The sequence below is a fragment of the Periophthalmus magnuspinnatus genome, chromosome 6, assembly GCF_009829125.3.
Source record: "Periophthalmus magnuspinnatus isolate fPerMag1 chromosome 6, fPerMag1.2.pri, whole genome shotgun sequence".
NCBI lineage: Eukaryota > Metazoa > Chordata > Actinopteri > Gobiiformes > Gobiidae > Periophthalmus > Periophthalmus magnuspinnatus.
Window position 1 is genome coordinate 24218081 of NC_047131.1, and position 25461 is coordinate 24243541.

Sequence of the window (25461 nt, forward strand, 5' to 3'; positions counted from 1 at the left end):
CTGTTTCAGCACATTTCTTTTCGAACAGTGAAGTGTCGAATATCAGTCGAGCAGCAAATCATGCTGCTCAGACTCATATCTTTTTTCATCTACTGGGAAACGCAAAACACTACATTTAGAGATATATTTATGTATATATTGCATTGGAATCTGCAAATAATAATGATAAACATTGGTGAGCCTTCTTCAGAAAACAAAAATTTCTAGAAAGAGACACTGTTCTCAAAAATCTTTTAGGCATTTTATTGAAAATAAATTCTTTGTACAATACAAAACAAATAAATAGCCACATATCCATCTTAGCTTCATAATTTCATACTGCCATCACCTGGAATGTAGTCACAACTGTTAATGTGTACTTTAAAAATATACAAATATTTTGGGAGTACTTGGAAGGATACACTATGCTTTTACAGAGACATTAATGTCCCAAATGATTCCATTAGATTGTTAAATCTAAATTATCATTAGATTGAGCTCTAGGGGCTGAGGCTTTTAATTTTTAACACCAAGGTTTTAAACAGTATTTTGAGACTACAGACAGTGTATTTGTTTTTATATGTATCTAAACTATAGATTATATTCAATTATCTTTTTTTGAAAAAAGTAATTGGTTACTCCACAAACCAAGGTAATTCAGAGCAGATGAAATTCCATGAGTTATCTTGCCAAGACCATTGTATGACACAATTTAATCAACCAGACAGTCAAGCGGAGGTTTCACAAAGTCAGCCTGTAAGGGCTTACACACTTAACATTAAAACATTTTTTAAATTAAGTTTTCTGAAAATGCAATAAAGAGTAGTGATTGTAACTCTACACATCTCTACCTGAATGAAAAATGCACAAAATGTTTACATTTTGAATTTTCCATTCCAGTTAGCAAGAGCCCAGTCAGTTTATTTTCAAATAATTGTGTAACTTATATAACATAACTATCATTATAGTTATAATGATAGTTGTGGTATATTGATTGCTTGTCATCCAAAATACACATCCAATACTTTACGCAGATATCATTCTGGACTTGTTAGGCAAGTACATTGTTATTTGGGGGTGGGCAATAATTGACGTGGTTTTTCAGCTACATAAAATAAAATGACTGCATGCAAGAAATGTTTGCAGTTAAGCTTAAGCACTGGGTAATAAACACGACACATGGAAAAAAAATCTCTGATATTCTCTATTGCCCATTAGTGAAGGTTTTTGGCCACAAAAAGATTGATGTGTGAGCATTTGTGAAACCGCACTACCAGACCACTCTTTACTTATATTTTACAATTTTTACATATCTACTCAGCAAAATATAGTACACAATATCCATTCCTTGATATCAGTCCAAAAAAGCAGCATTTTTCTTGCCAGAGAAAAATATGGCAACTTCCAAAATCTTTCAACATTTCATCTACAGTATGCAAATTAATATAGAATAAATGTATATGTAATGTATATTTAGTCAAACTAACGTTCTTGCCTCTGCGCAGTATTTACATAGATTCCTGCTACACTTTCATAGAAGTTTGATGCACAAAAATCAGAAAATATTATAGAGGTGGAGATAAAAAAAAAAAAAAAAAAATTGGGTTAGTCACCTTTTTGAAGTAAGCAAATAATAATTTCTGTTGTGCGTCACAGATTCTATGAAGAATACATTCAACGAGACAAAGGGGCAAGTTCAAAAATAGCTGATGGTCACATCAGTCCACAAGGGCTATAGTGCATTTCATCAGGACTGGTCTGAAAAATAAAGAGTTTTCCTGGTACTAGTTCCTATTTTTACTGCCTTCTGTGGTGGATGCTTGGGTACCATGGTTTTCCTTTGGAGCTGAATAATAGGTTTCATCTGGGAGTCTCCTGAAAGTAGAAGTATATATTAAATACATATAAAACAGATTCTGGAGAAAACCATCTGAACTTTATTTACCTTTAGTCAACCTCAACAACCATCAATTAATTAATTTTGTGTAATCTGTTTAAGCAAAGAGTAAGAAATAAAGTCATTGTTGCTCAAGTCTTCAAAATTGTCAGTGAGCACTATTGATGGACAGGCTGACAAGTAACCTACTCTAGCCCAAACCTCCTTGCCAAACCCTGATCTCATCAGACCTCAGAAGCTAAGTAGGACTGGGCCTAGTTAGTAGTTGGATGGGAGGCCAATGGGAATACCAGGAGCCAGAGTGGCAAAAACTGTTGAGTCCTTAGGCAAGACACTTCACCCACACTGGCTAGTATGAAAATGGTGTGTGCAAGTGTTGGCACAGATTGCTGTCAGTCTGCCCCAGGGCAGCTATGGCTAAAATAGTCAACCACCACAGAGTGTGAAATGGTTGAATAAGACACCAAACTGTGAGGATACTTTGAGTGTCAGAAAAAATGCTACGCAAGACTGGATTGGGCTGAAACTAGGGTTGTCAAAAATATACAATACCCAGATACTAGTCGATATCAAACTCCACAGAAACTATAATGAAATTATGTGGTAATATCAAATGAACTGCTATTAATTTGTTGTGACAATTATATTCTATAGCTTGAAAAACAAAAGGTTTTCGTCATCATTGTGATATTAGTAAAACGTATCAAGCCCTCGTATTGAAATCAGTGTTTTGACACCTCTCTACGTTGACATGGTGCAGAGAAACCATCAGAAGATAACCTACAATAAGCCATGCTTTGGACCCCTCAAAATACAATTTACTGAATCCAGGCTACATGGCACAAAAGTTTACTGTAAGAAAATGTACTTGACTTGTTTTGTTTTATAAATTTCATATTTAATGTCCTCTTATTTATTTGCCCTTCATTTATAAGAACATAAAGGTGATCATTTTTCATTCAGCACAATATTGTAAATGTTTAGTTTATCATAAGTCTAGTTAAAGGTCACACTTCCTGTTTTCCAGTTCAGCCTTTTACGCTAATGTGAAGTCTTACCCAACAGAGCACTATTTAAGAAACAATTGGAAAAAAATAAATAAATTTACTTTTCGGTTCACCGGTTTGTTTACTAGCAGGACAAAGTAATACATATATTTTCCTTGCACTCATATGCAGTTTTGTGTGTATATGTAATATGAGCCAGAGCTTATGTTATATTTTATGTGTTTGCTAGTTCTACAACATGAACTGTGATGAAGTAGTAAGACCACAGTAAAAATCTGTGAAAAGAACTCGTTTCTCTCGTGTTTGTGGACAAGCCAGCATATTTCACATTAGGGTAGCGTATCTGATTAACTGTTAATATCTTACGTAAACTTACCAGACTGTTCGCTGTCTATGTGTTATGTTGCCGTACTGCTATTCAGCCAGTTGTTGTATATTTTATTTTTATTATTATAACTTGCCTTTAAAGATAAAATGTCCATTCTTGGTCTTGGATTTTGTAAAATATAGTCCAGTATGGTTTACATATATTTTTTCTTAATAATAATAATATTTTTTTTTATTATGAATTTTTTCACTGGTGTGTCCAGAGCGACGTATAGTCTGGAAAGTACAATGCTTGATGTTGAAAGTTCTTTGGCTATCGTTGACTCATAGCGCAAAATGCAGGAAAAATGCTTTGAGTTCTGATGCAGTGTCATACCTGTGCTTCACTTGTGCACTAAACATACCCATTCTTTATAACTTCATTACATACAAGTTGTAATACAATTGTTTGGTAAACACCTGTTACTGCTGATATCCTGGTGACTCTCCTCCATGCATTTCCTCCTCCATCTTTTCATCGTCCTGCTCGATTTCTTCCTCCATCTTGTCCTCCGCCGCAGTGCTGTCCCGGGACTCCTCATCTGTCCTCCTGTCCCCCTCTTTAGTTGCTGTGGCACAGTTCTGTCGTACCCTCTGCCTGTGGCTACGTCGTGCCTTACGGGCCATGCCTTTCCTTCTTGGGCCCAATGAGGTAGTACGACCAGGGCTGGGAGCCACATTTGGGCATGGTGAGGCAGGAGACGAGGGTTTGGGCTGTGCTGTCATAGGGTCAGTGGAGGTGGAGGATATGGCGGTAGGGGGCTCATTTTGTGGACAGGGGGTGTCACCTAGCGCTGTGTATGGAACAGTCGCTGAGAAAGTGGAGAGATCTGTGGTGGACGAATCTGGAGCGGTGGAGCACCCTGCTGCCTCTATGTCAGGAGGTTTGTGTGGAGAGTCTAAAAAATTTGTGAAAAGCAAGTTATGGCAGGTTATGGCATCTAACACATGGATATATCATTTGGTTTCTTCTCTGTCCAGCACAGCAAACAGGTTGATCTACAGTGATAATAAAATTACTTTCTAGATCTGGTTAAATGACAAATGAAAGTACATAAGGCATGAAACTGTAACATGATGAAAGACTGGGTATCATCTTTTAGCTAAAGGGATTTGAGACTAATAACCATTTCTCACCAGGGCCACTGCTCGTTTGAGACTCATCCGTCATTGGTGGCTCTGCTTCTTCTTGGATTGTTGGTACCGATGCAAGTAAGCCTTAAATATAGTTAGAGAACCAGGTTCAAATAGGCATTTTGAAAATAATTTTGGACATTTCAAGCAAAGTCCTATAAGCAGCTTACAACTGTGCCCAAGCTAGTTACCAACAAAGGTATTGTTTACACTTATGTACACATTTTCCTGTTTTTCTACAATAATAACCTGCTAGTGACCATAATTAACTAGGGTGCTGTTGTCCTCAGAGCACAATTGTTTTCATTCAGCTTTTATGGAAATTATTTGAAATTACTTTAAGTTGTTAAATCATACTTATATACTATAAGTATGTATTGGGTCCTAAAGCACTCAAAGTAACACTGGACAAATAAGTACCTGTACTTCTAATAATAGTCACTAATATTTTCACACCTCTCTCAATGAAGAGTGTTATAATATATATCATGTCATTACATCATTACTTTAAAGTCTTAATAGATTTATTTGTGAACTTACTGAGTCCTCTGTAGTGAGACAGCTGCTGATAAACTTGCTTCATTCGTTCAATGTTGAGCCTACTTCCCTCCGCATGGTTTATCATTGGTTTGGGATAATCCACTCCTACCACACAGTTTGCCGCCTTCTGGACTGATTCTGGGGCATTCCACGGCTCACAGATGTAGCGATTCGGGTAGTTCTTCAAAATTGGGATGTACCGCCTATAGAAAAAAAATACATTACAACATAAGCGTAAGATTTTGAAACATGTCTTTTTATTTTTATTAAAATTTTCAAATGTGAAACAGAATTGCTATGTACCTGATATAGTCGCCAGTTGGGTCAGTTCTCCTCCCAAAACCAACTGGACAATAGCAGTGGAAAAACTGTTGGAAGAAGGCACTGCAGGACAGCCACATCCAGCTGCCAGCATTGACACTCCAGTCAGCATCCAACAGAAGTTCCTCAAACACCTACAAGACACACAATTACTAAAACCATCTAATATAATATTATATCACTTCTGTATTCCAGAGTGTGCCCACAGCAATACCTTCATGCCACTCTCCCAGCTGATCCACAGGTCTCCTCTGGTCAGAAAGCAGGCCACAGCGTGTCGGGCGAGATGATGAATCCAGCCCTCCTGTCTCAACTGGGTCATAATGGCATCGATCCAAGGGAAACCAGTGCGACCCTCAGCCCACTTAGCCAAAGCCTCTGGGTTCTGGTCCCATGGAATCTGAAATGTATTTCAGACAACAACTGTTATGACCAACTGTCAAAGTCACTTACACTAAAATGTAGTGATACAAAACAATGGAATTTTCAACCAATAATTTGTGTGTTTTTATTTGTTTTAGTTTAGGCCTAAATGTGACTAAAGTAGACCATATGATACATATAAAATCTTAAATTTACTACACTCACAAATATGAAGTAACTGTACTGGGTTGTAGCAGGCTCATGAGCTCAGTATAATTGAATTATAGACTTCCTATAGCCTGCTAATGTTTCTTGCCACATTGTAAATGCGGTTTGTTTTATTTTTGTTAATTTCCTCATTATTAACAGTATGCTTCAGATAAGTCATATTGTATCTGCAGTTTGGGAAGAAAACTTTGAAAACACATTTAATTACCGAATACTGAATACCCAAATTAAAAAGTACTGTAATGCATTCCGTTGCATGGTCCAGTGAATACCTGTAATACTTTTACACAGGGTTTCATTTAAATTATAAAGTAAAAATATGGCATAATTACAAACAGCTAAATTTTGTTGCACTGTTTGTTATGCATTAATTATGTCTAATTAGAGAAAGAGAAACTGCACACATAGAGTGTGAGAGAGTGGCTACTAAAATGTAAAGAAAATGTATGATTAAAGGTTGGGAAACCTGAACACAGATGGGGTTCCCCTCCATGCGGTCAAAATTGGGATTGTTGGTGGCAGCGGTGTAGAAGAACTCTCTCCATAAGAGCTGCCCAAAAAGGGAAAGAGGAGGACTGCATCGCTTACGCAGCTTATGTAAAAGAGACAATGGCAAAGGAAGTTTTATTTATTTAATGAAATCAAGGAGTCAAGAAATGGCACAAATATACATAAAGCAGAGAAATTGTGTTATAAAAAGTGAGAAGCTCAAAGTTGTTACCCTTCATATAAAGCTCTCTCAGGTTGTAGTACAGGACACGGACAGGATAGACAGCCAAAACGGAGGTAGGGGCTGAGGCCAGTGGGGCTGGCATACAGAGAGCATGTGCTCACCCGAGGGTGCTCAATACTGGCTACCCATACCTGAAAACAGAGTAAACCCGTTTACTGGCACAGTGGGTTCCTAATCCTTGTGTGTGAAAATCAAAGAGCTGCACTTGAGGTAATGAGGTGAAATGGTTTTAGACAACTGACTACCTTCTTGTCCAGGTGTTTGTTGAGTCTTTCCAGCGCCTCCGACTCGCCTCCTCGCCACACAGCTGTAGGTAAGCCTTCTGTTCCGAAAACCTGCACACATAAGGACATATTTACACACACATGCACATATTTATTTTCTATCTTCTTTGTCTTGGGGAAAGTAGGTGGGAGGTGTGGGGTTTAAAAAGGGGTAATCAAACTGTAACTTGTATAACTGCAGATGATATCAACACTGATTATGTCATCACAAAAAAATAAGAACAAGAGTTGCATGCAATCCAAGAGGAATACTGTGAAGTATGACAGATAGTATAATTAACTTAAAGAGGTACTAAATATTGTGATACCTAGTTCTTCTAGAGAAGGTATATTGTAGAGCTGGTCGTGGTTGTCAGAGATTTTTGTGTGACACTTGTCCATCTGCTGTGGGGTGATGGGTGGCAACGGTCTCCGAGGCAACTCCAGTCTGCTCACAATCGTCTGAAAACGCTTAAAGGTCAAAGGAGGATGTTGTTGTTCATCTCAATGATCCTGTAAATAACAAAAGAGACACAAAGATAGGGATGATGACAAGCCAATTTTTGATGTCTGTACTTGAATTAGATATAAAGCAATATGTTAACTGTCTTAAACAACAATCAGTTTTAAGGGCAAGGGGAACAAGGTAGTACGGTAACTGTACACTACAAGAAAACTCATCAAATCAAGCTTTGAAGTTAGATTTAGAGTTTCAATACGTGTATACAGTTAGAATTGCTTTTTGTGTTGCCATACTCATATTTAGAGCAATTAAGGAAATTTTCCAATGGAAACTTGAGCGGAATTTTCAAAAATGTCAAAAACTTACAAAACAATGCACTTCCTTCTTCTACTAACAAAGCACATGTACAAAACATGAACGTTTTGCAGAGTTTTAGTTGCAGACCTTTACTTATCTTAGGTCTAACCATTGGATTTATATACCACCTTTCAACATACACAAAGCGTTTGTACAGTACATATTCACTTCATTCCACACTCACACTCGTAGTAAGCCCACTATTGTAGCCACAGCTGCCCAGGGGGAAGCTGACAATCTTTCTATGGTGAGCCTGGATGTCCAAGACCTCCTCCCTCATCCACACCTTTTTTTGAAGTCATTACCCTTATGAAAGCATGAGTATTTGCTTAAAATCAGATGCTTCTGTACATCCCTCCTTGTTAAGAGATAGCCTTCAGAAGAGCAAATTCCCTGTTTATTTTTCATCAAGTCCAATGGAAACCTTGAAATTTTCACCCCTTGTTATATGTACCAGTATATTTATTTAGTTTAGTTCAGTCTATTCACCATCACTATTACAATTCCATCACATTGCATGTTTAAATATAACATTTCTTCCATTGGAGACAATAAAGGATTAGCTTATCTCATCTTAAAAAAAGATTACAATGAAACATCTTCTATAACTCGCCACAGTGACACAATAGGTGAAGTGTAAAAGTAAGAACATTGTATTCATAAATAATAACAGTTTGCATAGCATGTCTGTCCAATAGAAAAAGCCCCTGTATTTATAGTTCCGCCTTATACAACCAGTCACGGCAGCAGCCAGTTGGTGGATTTGCTGCAGTGTCAGGTTCCCTATATGGTCCATTCACTGTCACATAATATAACTCAACTGAACAGATACAAGCTAAGCCCTCACACCCTCATACACACGTGGTCACCATACATGTATTATGTAATCCCAAGCTGTAATACTGGCACTCTCTATATGCACTAGTAGACTAGTATGTAGAGGGCAGCACTGGAGCAATACTTGTAAGATCAAGCCTTATGGTAATCACTCCCATCTCGCAAACAGCCACCTGGATTCAGCATATTGACCAGTGGTGATGCCAGCAGTAGCTTGACAACACGACCACCAGAAGGCTCATTGTGTGACACTTCTGATGCACACAAAAAAATTTGGTTTCCAAGTATTTCCAACATGAGTAAAACACAACCACCACAGGAAAAAAAAATACTTTGACCTTTATTATAGCATTTCCAGCAATAAAAACTATATCAAAATAAAAAGAAACTGTTATAAAAATAAATGCTTCTGATGTTTTAATGTTTTACCTTTTTAGAATTTTTGTTAACGGTAGCCTAAAATATTGCATATTATAATGGTTGACTATATAAGCATTGTGTACTGCCTTCTATCATGATATTCATTGGGTTTATAGTCCTATTCTTCCTTACCATCGAAGAGAAGGTACTGTAAGGCTAACTCTTCAGCTTAAAACCTCATCTAGATGACTTAACCTGTGAAACCTTTGTTACTATATACACCTGTAATATAAGCTATAGCCATAACTACAGTATTTGGCTTGAAACCGGCTGTGTCCTTAAAAAGCTGAATATTTAATTTATGCAAGAATTAACTTATTCTGTTGTGACATATTTATAAAACTATATTAAAGAAACAAATGGGTAACAGAGGCGCTGTTCTAATGTTTCCCTATTTCAGCTGTAATGCTTACAGCTGCCAAGATGTTTGTTTTTTTTCCATAACAACAATACCACACAGTCTACTGTATAGGGAATATGAAACACCTGACTCCACAGTGAGAAATGTATAGGTGTCTGTGTTTAACAATGTGTAAATTTTACCATATGAAACGAGCAATTCTAAAACAACAGTAGTACACACTACGGGAGGAGTGCAAAGTTAACAGACCTGTCGAGGTTTTGTACAGTGTGTGGGAGTTTCTCACAAGGGTCTCCACACCAAACTCTTGAGCCATTTTGATAATGGCCCCATCTCTCTCCTTCCCATAAGGCTCTGGGTCATACTCAAAGGTCAGCCTTGTCACATTCCACTCCTGCATTCAAAATATAACACAATAAATTATACAAAAGCAAAAAACACATTTCATTATCTGTTTAGTAGTTAAAAAACAGCATAGTTTATGGCATATCCCAACTGCAGCAGAACACATCCTTTACTGCATTAAAGGCCTAACAATGCCTATCCACTTATGGCAAAAAAAAAGGAATGTGCTGTGTGCCAATCAAAAGTGGAACATAATGAATGGTACAACAAAATGTTGGATACAGATTCATTTCAATAGATGAAGTTTAATATTGTCTCAAATGCACAGTCCTGTATACTATAAATATCATATCTTATATTTGGAATAAGGATCACTTTAGTAATCTTTTGTGAACAACTTTAATCCTCTACATTTGCCCCATCCCATTTCTCCAACTTGTGCTGCTGGTGCTACACATCAGGAGCAATGAGCTGCTGCAGTACAATGTTCAGGGACCCACCTCCAGATCTTGAGCTCAGCTTGGTCAGGACTATTATAGCTGGAGGATTGATTGTATATTTATTGTGCATATGTTGGGTTGACGGGGGAAAGTGGAATCCCCAGATAAAAAACCCAGCCAGACACAGGACAAGTATGCAAACTCCACAAGGAAAGGTCACTGAGCACATTATTTATGAGACTATGTTGCAAGAAAACACTGTCAAAGCTGGTTATTAGCAGAGTTTTGGGGTTTTATTTTTTGCCAATACAACTGTAAGGACCTTTTTCTTGTAACATAGTTCCATTTTTGGATAAAGATGAGAACAAAAAGACTAACCTTAAAGAGTCTGGGGAACACATCCGTTGGTTGGCCTCTGATGACAAAAAGCCTGGAGTTGAGCTTCTTTAGACTGTTGTCCAGGTCCTCGAGGGCCTCTAGCAGGAACCTGAAGAAATACCAAACATATTGGTTAGTAAAATCAAAACAAATACATGTCATTATCGATTTTGACAGCCACCATACCACTTTCAGCCTTATCTCCACCAAAGAGCAAAGATTAAGTGAATTTTGAATTGTCATTGTTTTGTAAAGGCTTCCATTCAATTGAAGACAGCAAACTCTGTAATATGTAATTTTTTTTTTTTTATTAAAAATAAGGTTTGAAAGTTTAAGGTTTGAGTAAATATTTTAGAATGTAATACCTGCCAATAAGTTTTTTTGTAAAAGACATAATTATAATAATTATAATATTTTTGATAATGTTTAAATTCAGACTCAAAACAGTTCTGTTTAGCTGTACATATGACTGAAAGTTTTTTATTCTGCACTCTTCTCTTTTAATGTTACTTTTATGATTATTTGTGATTATTTGTGTGGATTTGTTGTATTGTGATTTTAATGTCTTGTTCTGTAAAGTACTTTGATTTACTTTGTGCGTGAATTGTGCTACACAAATAAACTTGCCTTGCCTTCCCTAGCAAACTTAATCTTTGTAGCTTGTTTATTTCACAATACCAATATGTCGTCTGTAATTGTCTATTGTTTATGTAGTTGTTTTTAATGTCTTGTGGTGCACTTTGAGCTGCTTGCACAAGTTATTCAATGTGTTTTTTAACTACAAATAGCAAATAAACTAACCGAACCTATCCTCACCTACATAGTCTACAAGTCAAGATAGTTGCACAATGTCATATTTGTCAGCTATCAAGCAGCCTATTTTAGCCCCCAACAAGAGACTATATATACTGGTGTTATTAATGTGGTGTATGCATGGATCTATAATAAGAATGTATTATACTTCCATGAATGTATGTCACGCAACAAACTGGAATTTAAGACTAAAATGCAGATGACGCCCTGAGAAGTTAGCAGACACTAACCACTGTTGGCATGTTCCCTCTCATTTCAACCCAAAACATACTACTGAACTAATAATGAAGTAAGTAAACACGTGATCATTTGTTATCTATTTTTATAAGGAGCAACATTATGACATAAAATTATGAGTAAAATGGACTAAATAAATGTTTAAAGGAGGTGTTTTCACCTTTCGTGACATAGGCTAGCCTTAGCGGCTAACTAAGGTGCTGTAAAGGCCCTGGGCCATTGCCGCTACGCAGCGCCTTTTAAAACATCCACATTTAGGATCATTTTAAATAGTCCACTCTGCTAAACATATCTGAAACTAAGGAGGATAACGATACATTGGTTTGCAACAAACTCCATCGGTTAATCCCAACGTTAGCGGCGCTGCAAACCACGGGTCCAGGATATAAACACAGCGCACTGTATCTGCTCCATTCAGGGCCTCCTGTAACGCCGGATTATCGTGGAGCCGCAACCTTTCCGAAACCAGTGCACCGAATTTACCACCATGATCTCCCTTAATCCATCTCCCCAAAAAGAAATATGTAGTCCACAGCCAAATCCTTGCAAACTGAGTGAAAGTAGTCCCAAGCACAAACCGCACTCCGCAAACTTCTCGGGGTGTCAGAGACAACCCAACAAACGAGACGTGGGCTGGCAGTGGGCGTGAACAACACCTGACATCTAACTAAATCAGCGTTTGATTGGACAGAAGGATCAGCGTCGACGGGAATTATAAAAGAGGAGCGCTTCATTGGTAGATCACGTTACAGCACAGTAGAGAGAGAGGAGCCTTGTCACGTTTAGAGAGAGGCGACGGTCCGTGCTGCGGCTGAATAAGACTGAAGTCAACACTGGACAACTTTTCCATGTTATACAAGTCTGCTCTCAATGGAGCGTATGATTCGTAAGCTCAGGAAGATTTTAGTTACAACCTTGAATGGGGCCTGAAATGACCCAAAAAATTGTCTACATAAGATAGGCTTACATCTGTCCAGTTGCTTATGGTGTGGCACCACTGCACCAGGCAGTAGATGTTAGTGGGTACCAGATACAAAGTTCAATAATTTCTTATAAGTAAACACATAAATTCACTTTCACCGCTTGAAAGAGGATAGGCAATTTTTGGCTCAAAAGGAAGCTTCACCACAATGCACGTTTTATAGCCTAATATTGCCACATTAACCTAAAGTTGTGTTTTAAACTGTAGTTCCTCATAAATTATTGACTTGTGTTGTGCCATTAAATTCCTCCACTTTCACCCTCACTAATATTAAACATGTCTGTCACTGGGCTCTCCATGGTAACGTTGTCATAGTGAAGGTGACAAGCTCCAAACGATCTGTAACTGTGTTTGGGTTCAATGCATGAGTTCCTAGACAAATCCTGAGAGAGGAAACACAGAAGTTTTCAGTATATACATCTAACTTTATTCTTAGATTAAAAGATAGGCTTATCTATAGTATCTCATTTGATGTAAAATGAACTGAACTATTAGTAACATGATTTCCTTAAATAAGTATGAAATGTTATTTTGAAAATGCAAAAGATCACAGAAAACATGCAAGCTACTGTAACGTTTGCGAACTTTTCGCCAGTCCGTATACAATAACACGACACAGGATGGAGCCACTCTGCTTTAATCTCTCTCTGTGACAGACATATAGACACACAATTAATATGTCTTCACATTGACTCCCCTCTGCAGTCTCCAACATGGCGACTGCGAGTTGAACAACAAAAGTATTTTGAATTTAAATGTGTGGTAGTGGAGTAAATATTGTTAGAAACAAATGCAACAGTTACTATTTTACATACATAAAAATAATAATAATAATAATAATAATTAAAAATCAACCAAACCTGTGTACAGGACATATAGGACACGTTAACATGTCTTCACATTGACTGCCTGTAACAATGAGAACAGACCATGAGATGGCGCCTCATTTTCGCGGTGTAAGTATGTTACAATACAGAGCTAACAGCAAATTTTACAATCCAAATTAAAGTTACAAAATTTAGAATTAGCATTTCCAAATACATTAATTGCATGTGAAAATATTGTCTAATTAACATGTGTTCTTGTATTTCTGCTAACATTAAATTATTCTCATAAAATAATATTATTTTCCACAGCAACAGAACTTAGCCTCTGCAGTCTCCAACATGCGACTGAGAGGGGAAGGAAAGCTATCAAAATAAATACAAGGGAGCAATGCGCACTTTCCGTTTTTTCAAAATAAGACGTCAAAATGATAAAATTCACATATAAAATCAAAAGAAACATAATACACAAACAGAAAACAACAATAAGTGCATTTTTAACTCTGTTACACTACTCAAGAAATACTTTTTCTTATATAAGAATCCAATGGTGCATTTGCATTGGTGCATGCATAGGTTCGTATCAAGCTTTCTTTTCACAAAATAACAAAATTCTTCATTGTTATGACAGAATGAGCAACCTCACATGTCTTATTAGTTACAACAATATTTCCTTGGTAAAATTCTGACCATGGTATCATAGAAACCAAAGAGCCAATCTGAAGTGAGGCTGTTAAGGTAAAGCTCACATCGCTGGTGTAGTAGGGAGCAAGTATGTAGGGAGCGAGCGCGTAGGGAGCGAGCGCTTAGGGAGCGAGTGCTCTGTCAATCAAACCTGTTGCTAACATTAGCAGGAGTGACCGCAGCAAAAGAAGGCACCTGATTTGTCTGTTATTATTGTTCATATCTTGATTTATTTACACAATAATGAAATAAAAAGACTAGGATCATCTAGAGTGGGTTAATACAAACATTTTAAGACTAAAATGATGAGCTTGACAGCAAGCTGTTACGGAGAGGGGGGGTGACAGTTTTCTATAGAAAATGATGTGGAACCATGGCGCCGGAAGTGCATCTGTGCTGATCTTCTTATTTGAAATGCTGCAGCTTGCCATGTTGATATTTAGAGTCTATGGTATTGCAGCTTCTAAAAAACATAAAAAATAAACATTAAGTTATTTTACTCATTAGCGTTATTTTATTCAATATTTTTTTCTTGGATCTCCTCCAGCAATGCCCAGTACTGAACCATGGGTTGGGTCATGGAGACCTCACAAACCACGGGGCCCGATTGCTGCTATGTACAAGAGCCCGGGTTCCAAAGTACTCACTGCCTGGACTCACAGGTAAAAGTCTTCATATTTGTCTACATAACTGCTTATACACTTTGCAAATTAAATTTGGTCTTGTCGGGTCACCAGTTCTGTCGAACAGTAGGACATTATTATTATTATTATATAAATGTTAATTATATTAAAATGTAACTTGAAAAATTATACTCTAAACGTACTATAATTGCAGTAGAAACTAGAAGTTTACATACACTGAAAAAAGACATACTTTTTTCTCACTGTCTGACATGAAATCAGACTAAACTCTTCCTGTTTTAGGTCAGTTAGGAATTACCAAAAATTATTTCTATTTGCTAAATGCCAGAATAATGAAAGAAGAATTTTTAAGACCATTTTTCATTACTTTCTTCAAAGACAGAAGTTATATACAGTAAGATTACTATGCATTTAAATAACAATTTTGGGAAAACTCAGATGATGATGTCATGTCTTTGGAAGGTTTATTGACAACATTTGAAGCCATATCTGAAACACACTGCTTCTTTGTGTAACGTCATGGGAAAGTCAAAAGAAATCAGCCATCATCCATCCATCCATCCATTTTCTTCTGCTTATCCGGGGCCGGGTCGCGGGGGCAGCAGTCTAAGCAGGGACTCCCAGACTTCCCTCACCCCGGACACGTCCTCCAGCTCTCCGGTGGGACCCCAAGGCGTTCCCAGGCCAGCCGAGAGACATAGTCCCTCCAGCGTGTCCTGGGTCTTCCCTGGGGCCTCCTCCCGGTGGGACATGCCCAGAACACCTCCCTATGGGAGGCGTCCAGGAGGCATCCTGAGCAGATACCCGAGCCACTTCAACTGGTTCTCTCAACATGTAGGAGCCAGCGGCTCTACTCCGAGCTCCTCCCATGTGACCGAGCTCCTCACCCTATCCCTAAGAGGTGCGCCCGGGCCACCCTGCGGAGGAAACCCATTTCAGCCGCTTGTATCCGCGACCTTGTCCTTTCGGTCATTACTCAGAGCTCATGACCATAGTTGAGGGTAGGAACGTAGATTGACCGGTAAATCGAGAGCTTTGCCTTTGGGCTCAGGTCCTTCTTTACCACAACGGACCAATACAGAGACTGCATCACTGCAGACGCTGCACCGATCCGCCTGTCAATCTCACGCTCCATCCTTCCCTCACTCGGTGAACAAGACCCCGAGATATTTGAACTCCTCCACTTGAGGCAAGGACGTACCACCCACCCGGAGAGGGCAAACCACCTTTTCCGGTCGAGAACCATGGCCTCGGATTTGGAGGAGCTGATTCTCATCGCAGTCCCTTCACACTTGGCTGCAAACCGCCCCAGCACCTGCTGGTTCGATGAAGCCATCTTCAAACAGCAGAGATGAGATCCTGTGGTTCCCAACCAGACCCCCTCCGGCCCCTGGCTGAGCCTAGAAATTCCGTCCATAAATATAATGAACAGAACCAGTGACAAAGGGCAGCCCTGGCAGAGTCCAACATGCACCCGGGAACAGGTCTGACTTACTGCCGGCAATGCGAACACGAGCTCCTGCTCCGGTCATACAGGGACCGGACAGGCCCTTAGCAAAGAGCCCTGGACCCCATACTCCCAGAACACCCCCCAAAAGGACACCACGAGGGACACGGTCGAATGCCTTCTCCAGATCCACAAAACACATGTGGACTGGTTGGGCATACTCCCATGAGCCCCTCAAGGACCCGATGGAGAGTATAGAGCTAGTCCAGTGTTCCGCGACCAGGACGAAAACCACACTGCTCCTCCTGAATCCGAGGTTCGACTATCGTCGGATTCTCCTCTCAGTACCCTGGAATAGACCTTACCGGGAAGGCTGAGGAGTGTGATTCCCCCTGTAATTGGAAACACCACCCTCCGGTCCCCCTTCTTATACAGAGTGATGGATTCAAAATATATATTCAAGTTATATTATGTTATCTCACTGTTCATTTTAAAGGTACTGTAATGTTCACTCTTCATTATAATCATTATATTCAACTATGTAATCTGCACTAATGTTTGTTCTTGAGTCTTGCAGAAAATGTCTTTTGAAAATGCAGGATCCCACGGGAAGAAGGTCACTGTGAAACCCCTAAAACAGAAACATCATGGGAGGATGTTTGTGTGAAGGGAAGAGTGACCTTCTGGAAATGCAAAAAACAGAATATATTTCTCTGTGAATTTCAGTCATATGGTTTTACACTGCTTGCATATAGTATATGCCCCCCATCCTTCAGAGTGTGTATGTGTTTGTAACTAGGGTTTCCTAACTTTAATAAAAGGAGGAGAAAAACGGTGGGCCTTCAGAAGGGGTGGCGATGGTGATTTGTAACTGAAGGTTTTTTGCCTCTCCCGCTCTTTCTCCTCAATATTGAGACAAAATAATCTCTCTTGGTTTCCTTAGGTTTCAGGCATAATTAGCTATCCATTGTCTACAATAATTAGTTAATCCTAGAAATGACATCATTTGTTTCTTTGTTTGAGGTTTTGGTGCTTTAAGTATAGCCTCTTTACGTCCTGCTACTATTGTACGGCTCCTCCAGCACTTAAACTATGTCCTAAATACTTCACTGTATTTTTGCAAAGTTGAAGGCTTATTTTTACTCACTTTATGGCCATTTTTCTATAGCATCAGGTTTTAATTTATACTGTTTCACACAAGGTCTGTATTCAGATTGGGGTCTAATTTGTTACCGGTACGGTATTACCCCTTTAATCAGACCCCACATCAGAGGGCCCTTTTGACCACAAACACTGTGGTATGTCACTTAATATGGCCTCTTCCTCTTGTGTAATGTTCTAACGCATGTCAGGGAAAAAGGTTCTTCCTCATCATCTGGGTGAATAACATATAAGTTGTTGGTCTGAACTTCTTGCATTCTTTTTACTTGTATGTTACCTGTGTTATCTGGATTAGGACTAATCCTAAAGCTACCAATGCATCACGACCCAACAAATTTAACGGGCAGTCAGGGAAATACAATACAGCTAGTTTTATTGTCTTATCCCTTCGGATCTGTATCATGACAGGTTTTGTCAGTGAAACATGTGTAACTTCCCCATTTGCTGCTCTCACCCACTGTGTATCATATGTGGGACTTTAGTTTTCATGGTGGTTTTGCACGCACCAGTATCACACAAGAAAGAAATTTGTACCCCATTAACTAGTAGAGTAACTTTTGGTAAGGTGCGTCCGCACCCTAATGCAGCTTGTAAATCAACTAGTATTTTTCCTTCCTGTGGTTTTTTTATCACTTTATCTGCATGCATTGCATGATCCACATATTGGTCTAGGGTCCCTGTAGCAAAATTTATATAATGCTTGTCAATTCCAATTATGAATTCCTGTGGTAGAATTAGCGTGCAAAGCATTCTTTAATTGCTGTCTGTATGCACAATTTTCATTGCCAGCTTCATCTTCAAGTCCACTATGTACTTTAAACACTTTTGTAAGTCTGTGTTTATAAGTAGTAATGACCACAGGGTCAGCTCCCATGGTTCTACTAAATTCAATTTTTTCACCTTACCTTTTGCCTCACTTCTAGTTTGTGTAGTTCTCATCTGGTGTAATAGCTCTGTTGCCTCTTGATACGGGTGATACGGGGGCGGGGGCGCTTGTTTGCTCCCCTCCCGCTACTGCTCCCTCTATCTCGGCTTGAGGCCTCCTTAGGTCGCTGGTTTGAATCCGGCTTGAAGGACCAAGTTGATAGGTTCACCCCTTTTAACCTATATTACAGTTCAAAAGAGAAGAGAAGACAAGAGAGATTATTTTGTCTCAATATTGAGGAGAAAAACAGCGGGCCTTCAGAAGGGGTGCGAGGTGATTGTAACTGAAGGTTTTTTTGCCTCTCCGCTCTTTCTCGGGTCTGCCACCCCGGTCTGCCATTCCACAGGTACTGTCCCTGACCGCCACGTCGATGTTGCAGAGACGTGTCAGCCAAGACAGCCCCACAACATCCAGAGACTTGAGGTACTCAGGACGGATCTCATCCACCCCCGGAGCCTTGCCACCGAGGAGCTTGCCAACCACCTCAGTGACTTCAGCCAGGTGATGGACGAGTCTCCAGTTTCTGCTTCCTCCTCAGAAGACGTGACAGTGGGACAGAGAGAAATCAGCACAAATTATCAGAAAGAGACTTGTGGACAGTGCACAAGTCTGGGTTCATTCTTGGGTGTCAGATACCTGAAGGTGCCACATTCATCTCTTCAAACAATTTTGACACAAGTATAAACACCATGGGAATGTCCAGCCATCATACTGCTCAGGAAGGAGATGGTTCTGTGTCCCAGAAAATGAATGTGCTTTGGTCCAAATGTGCATATTAACTCAATAACAAAAGCAAAAGACCTTGTGAAGATGCTGGCGGAAGCGGGTAAGAGTGTCATTATCACAGTGAAACAAGTACTGTGTACTAACATGGGAAGAAGAAAGTAATGAAAAATTGTAAAAAAAATCTTTCTTGGTCTTGACATTGAGGAAAAAAGCATATGTGTCTTTTTTATATAGTGTATGTGAACTTACATACACCTTTACTTACCTTTTTTTGTACAATTTGGTTTATTCTTAAAGGGGATAAGGTGCACTGTTTGACAAATTAAAAGCACCCAAACTACAGCTTTGGGACCCGTCATGAAGCTGTCCGCCTCCAACCTTTCCCCTGGACCCAGATACCTGGTGCTTTCCAACATTCACACGAGTGGGCAGGGATGGGACACCTGCCTTCTCCTTGCAGGGGCGCCCAAAGGATCCCCAGGATATTCCAAGCACCTGCACCAGGTCAGCTGCATTAGCTTTTTAGATTACCAGACACAAAGTTTATACTATATAGATAATACTGAAAATGGTTACTGTCAAGTACAAAACATAGGTAACACGAATAACAGTAAAAATGTACTGAGGTTAGTGTATACTGCTTTAGTATTTTTTACCACAGTGTTTGTGGTCTTTATTACTTGCACTAGGGCTATTGATTAAGACCAGTTTGCATTTTCAATTTTGAACCAGAGTACAATATAACATACAGTATTTTGATTATTTGCCCTACTAAATTGGTAATAACAGGTAATATTTTTACCTGACCATTTCCATTAGGACATTATTCCCCAGAGAAGTCAACAAAGTCCATCTTTCGCTCTTCTCCTGCATTTTCACTGTCGGGAAAACCCAAAGAAAGCACAAATGGCCTTGTACCCAGGTAAATAATTTACTGTTTTATTTCTCAATATTTCATTGGTATTGTCACTAACTGTTGTTTCTTTGTGCAGGCCCTGCCTCTTACCAGCTGCCTGAAGTGATTGGTGGAAAAACTGTGGTCACCTCATCAGCCCCCATTGTACTCACACTGTGTGGACGCAGCAAAACTGGAGGCTTTGCTGATGACTTGAGGAAGGTATTTTCTATTACAATGCATTATCAGAACTGAAGAAGCGGCTTAGATGAGCAGTGTCTTCACTCTTACAACAGTTTGTACAGTGGACAGATTTAAACCTCATCTTTTGCTATGGATCAGACCTGGACGACTGAGGGTTACACAGACATCTATACAATGCATTATGTTTTTCTGTATTCAAGTAATTTCTTCTGTAAGTTGACCATAAAGTGTAGTAGTGCTGTAATTGGAGTCTGTCCTCCATAAGTTGACCTTTTTCTGTTTCTTCACATAATCCAAGAAACACAATTGGCAATAAGTAGAGGAGACTCCCAGTGAGACCCAACAGATGTTTTCGTGCGACTGCACAAAAACACAGTGCACAATTTTTCTCTGTCCAGACTCCTGGTCCTGCTGAGCCTACAATGTTGTGGACTCCAGTCTCTACAAAGAAAAGCCTCCTCAGTTTAGTATGGCGGCTCGCACCTTTGTTCCAGGAGACATCACCAAAAAGCCTGGACCTGGGGCTCACTGCCCAGAGAGGGTACATTTCCTTTCCACATTACATTTTTAGTTTACCTGAAATATGATGGTTAGAACATGTAATAGTGATTCAGATTTGTATATTTTGTGCATATTGTTTCTAGGTGACCTCAACAAGAGCTAAAGCCCCTAGTTTTTTCATTTGGACTGCGCCATTCTGAATATATTGCCACCTCTCATTGTGGATGGGACTGAATAATGCACTGATGTCCCATGTGAACGCCACAGAATTTAATAAAAAAAAAAAAAAACATCAGAGGAGCTGCCTTATGTTTCTCATATGACTTTAACAATGTCATGTGTTGTCATAAATTGTACAGTAGTTAAAGAATAGAAATGATAGTAAAGGCAATCAGATATTTTGTCTAAAGACACCAACAGTTTCGTACAGCATGAGTATTGCAGTTTCCTCATGAAAGGGGAAGTGTTTTTCTTCCCAGTTGGATATGTAACACATCTGCATACGCCCTCCTGAAACTGCAGCACCTGTTGGTGATGAGCAATCACAGTTTAAAATGCGTTAAACACTAACCCAACTCTACTGTGCTATTCAGACCATTACAGGCTTAGTTTAGATTTCTGGAAGGAATCCTGGGCCATTCTCAGTCAAAATGATCGGTACTACAAATATGAATTTAATTAAATGGAAGTTATGTAGATTTTTGATTTTCAATGTTTTCAGGGTGCTGTGGATGTCCTACTTTCTGTTTGAAACTATGCTGCCTGTGGACCTATGTTGAGTATGTTTTCAGAAGTATTTGATTTGCATACATGTGTATTGTTGTTGTTGTTATATTATATTATTATTAATAATGATAATATAACAACAACAACAATACACATGTAATGCAAATCAAATACTTCTGAAAACATACTCAACATAGGTCCACAGGCAGCAAGTTCAAACAGAAAGTAGGACATCCACAGCACCCTGAAAAACATTGAAAATCAAAATCTACATAACTTCCATTTAATTAAATTCATATTTGTAGTACCTCATTTTGACAGATGCCCAGGATCTTCCAGAAATCTAAACTAAGCCTGTAATGGTCTGAATAGCACAGTAGGGTTGGGTTAGTGTTTAACGCATTTTAAACTGTGATTGCTCATCACCAACAGGTGCTGCAGTTTCAGGAGGCGTATGCAGATGTGTTACATATCCAACTGGGAAGAAAAACACTTCCCTTTCATGATGAAACTGCAATACTCAGCTGTACGAAACTGTTGGTGTCTTTAGACAAAATTCTGATTGCCTTTACTATCATTTCTATTCTTTAACTACTGTACAATTTATGACAACACATGACATTGTTAAAAGTCATATGAGAAACATAAGGCAGCTCTCTGAGGTTTTTTTTTTTTTTTTTATTAAATTCTGTGGCGTTCACATGGGACATCAGTGCATTATTCAGTCCCATCCACAATGAGAGGTGCAATATATTCAGAATGGCGCAGTCCAAATGAAAAACTAGGGGCTTTAGCTCTTGTTGAGGTCACCTAGAAACAAATATGCACAAAATATACAAATCTGAATCACTATTACATGTTCTAACCATCATATTTCAGGTAAACTAAAAATGTAATGTGAAAGGAATATGTACCCTCTCTGGGCAGTGAGCCCCAGGTCCAGGCTTTTTGGTGATGTCTCCTGGAACAAAGGTGCGAGCCGCCATACTAAACTGAGGAGGCTTTTCTTTGTAGAGACTGGAGTCCACAACATTGTAGGCAGCAGGACCAGGAGTCTGGACAGAGAAAATTGTGCACTGTGTTTTTGTGCAAGTCGCACGAAAACATCTGTTGGGTCTCACTGGGAGTCTCTCTACTTTATTGCTAATTGTTTTTCTTTGGATTATGTGAAGAAACAGAAAAGTCAAACTTATGGAGGACAGACTCCAATTACAGCACTACTACACTTTATGGTCAACTTACAGAAGAAATTACTTGAATACCAGAAAAACATAATGCATTGTATAGATGTCTGTGTAAACCCTCAGTCGTCCAGGTCTGATCCATAGCAAAAGATGAGGTTTAAATCTGTCCACTGTACAAACTGTTGTAAGAGTGAAGACACTGCTCATCTAAGCCGCTTCTTCAGTTCTGATAATGCATTGTAATAGAAAATACCTTCCTCAAGTCATCAGCAAAGCCTCCAGTTTTGCTGCGTCCACACAGTGAGTACATGGGGGCTGCTGAGGTGACCACAGTTTTTCCACCAATCACTTCAGGCAGCTGGTAAGAGGCAGGGCCTGCACAAAGAAACAACAGTTAGTGACAATACCAAATGAAATATTGAGAAATAAAACAGGTAAATTATTTACCTGGTACAAGGCCATTTGTGCTTTCTTTGGGTTTTCCCGACAGTGAAAATGCAGGAGAAGAGCGAAAGATGGACTTTGTTGACTTCTCTGGGGAATAATGTCCTAATGGAATGGTCAGGTAAAATATTACCTGTTATTACCAATTTAGTAGGGCAAATATCAAAATACTGTAGTTATATTGTACTCTGGTTCAAAATTGAAAATGCAAACTGGTCTTAAATCAATAGCCCTAGTGCAAGTAATAAAGACCACAAACACTGTGGTAAAAATACTAAAGCAGTATACACTAACCTCAGTACATTTTTACTGTTATTCGTGTTACCTATGTTTGTACTTGACAGTAACCATTTTCAGTATTATCTATATAGTATAAACTTTGTGTCTGGGTAATCTAAAAAGCTAATGCAGCTGACCTGGTGCAGGTGCTTGGAATATCCTGGGGTCCTTTGGGCGCCCCTGCAAGGAGAAGGCAGGTGTCCCATCCCTGCCCACTCGTGTGATGTTGGAAAGCACCAGGTATCTGGGTCCAGGGGAAAGGTTGGAGGCGGACAGCTCATGACGGGTCCCAAAGCTGTAGTTGGGTGCTTTTAATTTGGTCAAACAGTGCACCTTATCCCCTTTAAGAATAAACCAAAATTGTACAAAAAAAGGTAAGTAAAGGTGTATGTAAGTTCACATACACTATATAAAAAACACATATGCTTTTTTTCCTCAATGTCAAGACCAAGAAAGATTTTTTTTTTACCATTTTTCATTACTTTCTTCTTCCCATGTTAGTACACAGTACTTGTTTCACTGTGAATAATGACACTCTTACCCGCTTCCGCCAGCATCTTCACAAGGTCTTTTGCTTTTGTTATTGAGTTAATATGCACATTTTGGACCAAAGCACATTCATTTCTGGGACACAGAACCCATCTCCTTCCTGAGCAGTATGATGGCTGGACATTCCCATGGTGTTTATACTTGTGTAAAATTGTTTGAAGAGATGAATGTGGCACCTTCAGGTATCTGACACCCAAGAATGAACCAGACTTGTGCATGTCCACAAGTCTCTTTCTGATAATTTGGCTGATTTCTCTCTGTCCCACTGTCACGTCTTCTGAGGAGGAAGCAGAAACTGGAGACTCGTCCATCACCCTGGCTGAAGTCACTGAGGTGGTTGGCAAGCTCCTCGGTGGCAAGGCTCCGGGGGTGGATGAGATCCGTCCTGAGTACCTCAAGTCTCTGGATGTTGTGGGGCTGTCTTGGCTGACACGTCTCTGCAACATCGCGTGGCGGTCAGGGACAGTACCTGTGGAATGGCAGACCGGGGTGGCAGACCGAGAAAGAGCGAGAGGCAAAAAACCTTCAGTTACAAATCACCTCGCACCCCTTCTGAAGGCCCGCTGTTTTTCTCCTCAATATTGAGACAAAATAATCTCTCTTGTCTTCTCTTCTCTTTTGAACTGTAATATAGGTTAAAAGGGTGAACCTATCAACTTGGTCCTTCAAGCCGGATTCAAACCAGCGACCTAAGGAGGCTCAAGCCGAGATAGAGGGAGCAGTAGCGGGAGGGGAGCAACAAGCGCCCCCGCCCCCGTATCACCCGTATCAAGAGGCAACAGAGCTATTACACCAGATGAGAACTACACAAACTAGAAGTGAGGCAAAAGGTAAAGGTGAAAAAATTGAATTTAGTAGAACCATGGGAGCTGACCCTGTGGTCATTACTACTTATAAACACAGACTTACAAAAGTGTTTAAAGTACATAGTGGACTTGAAGATGAAGCTGGCAATGAAAATTGTGCATACAGACAGCAATTAAAGAATGCTTTGCACGCTAATTCTACCACAGGAATTCATAATTGGATTGACAAGCATTATATAAATTTTGCTACAGGGACCCTAGACCAATATGTGGATCATGCAATGCATGCAGATAAAGTGATAAAAAAACCACAGGAAGGAAAAATACTAGTTGATTTACAAGCTGCATTAGGGTGCGGACGCACCTTACCAAAAGTTACTCTACTAGTTAATGGGGTACAAATTTCTTTCTTGTGTGATACTGGTGCGTGCAAAACCACCATGAAAACTAAAGTCCCACATATGATACACAGTGGGGAGAGCAGCAAATGGGGAAGTTACACATGTTTCACTGACAAAACCTGTCATGATACAAGATCCGAAGGGAAAGACAATAAAACTAGCTGTATTGTATTTCCCTGACTGCCCGTTAAATTTGTTGGGTCGTGATGCATTGGTAGCTTTAGGATTAGTCCTAATCCCAGATAACACAGGTAACATACAAGTAAAAAGAATGCAAGAAGTTCAGACCAACAACTTATATGTTATTCACCCAGATGATGAGGAAGAACTTTTCCCTGACATGCGTTAGAACTTACACAAGAGGAAGAGGCCATATTAAGTGACATACCACAGTGTTTGTGGTCAAAAGGGCCCTCTGATGTGGGTCTGATTAAAGGGGTAATACCGTACCGGTAACAATTAGACCCAAATCTGAATACAGACCTTGTGTGAAACAGTATAAATTAAAACCTGATGCTATAGAAAATGGCCATAAAGTGAGTAAAAATAAGCTTCAACTTTGCAAAAAGACAGTGAAGTATTTAGGACATAGTTTAA

The 25461-nt window shown here is 39.4% G+C and overlaps 1 protein-coding gene and 2 pseudogenes across 1 annotated transcript; 1 reads left to right on the forward strand and 2 right to left on the reverse strand.

Moving 5' to 3' along the window:
* Window positions 1-238: 238 nt before the first annotated feature.
* On the reverse strand, window positions 239-11986 carry LOC117371883 (cryptochrome-2-like; annotated as a pseudogene).
* Window positions 11987-14521: 2535 nt separating this feature from the next.
* On the forward strand, window positions 14522-20713 carry LOC117372132 (outer dense fiber protein 3-B-like; annotated as a pseudogene).
* A 1205-nt stretch (window positions 20714-21918) lies between these two features.
* Window positions 21919-23665, reverse strand: LOC117371884 (outer dense fiber protein 3-B-like). The gene is made up of 6 exons (XM_033967558.1): window positions 23650-23665; window positions 23246-23449; window positions 22833-22934; window positions 22639-22760; window positions 22116-22256; window positions 21919-22011 (listed from the first exon to the last, which is right to left on the reverse strand). The coding sequence occupies exons 1-6, from the start codon at window positions 23663-23665 to the stop codon at window positions 21919-21921; spliced, it is 678 nt and encodes a 225-aa protein (XP_033823449.1).
* Between the last annotated feature and the right edge of the window lie 1796 nt (window positions 23666-25461).

Excerpts from the sequence above, each read along its gene's own strand:
- LOC117371884 (XM_033967558.1), bottom strand. Across the intron at positions 22,935-23,245 it reads ATTCCAAGCACCTGCACCAG|GACATTATTCCCCAGAGAAG; the intron begins GTCAGCTGCATT and ends CCATTCCATTAG. Across the intron at positions 22,257-22,638 it reads TTGCTGATGACTTGAGGAAG|ACTCCTGGTCCTGCTGCCTA; the intron begins GTATTTTCTATT and ends TTCTCTGTCCAG.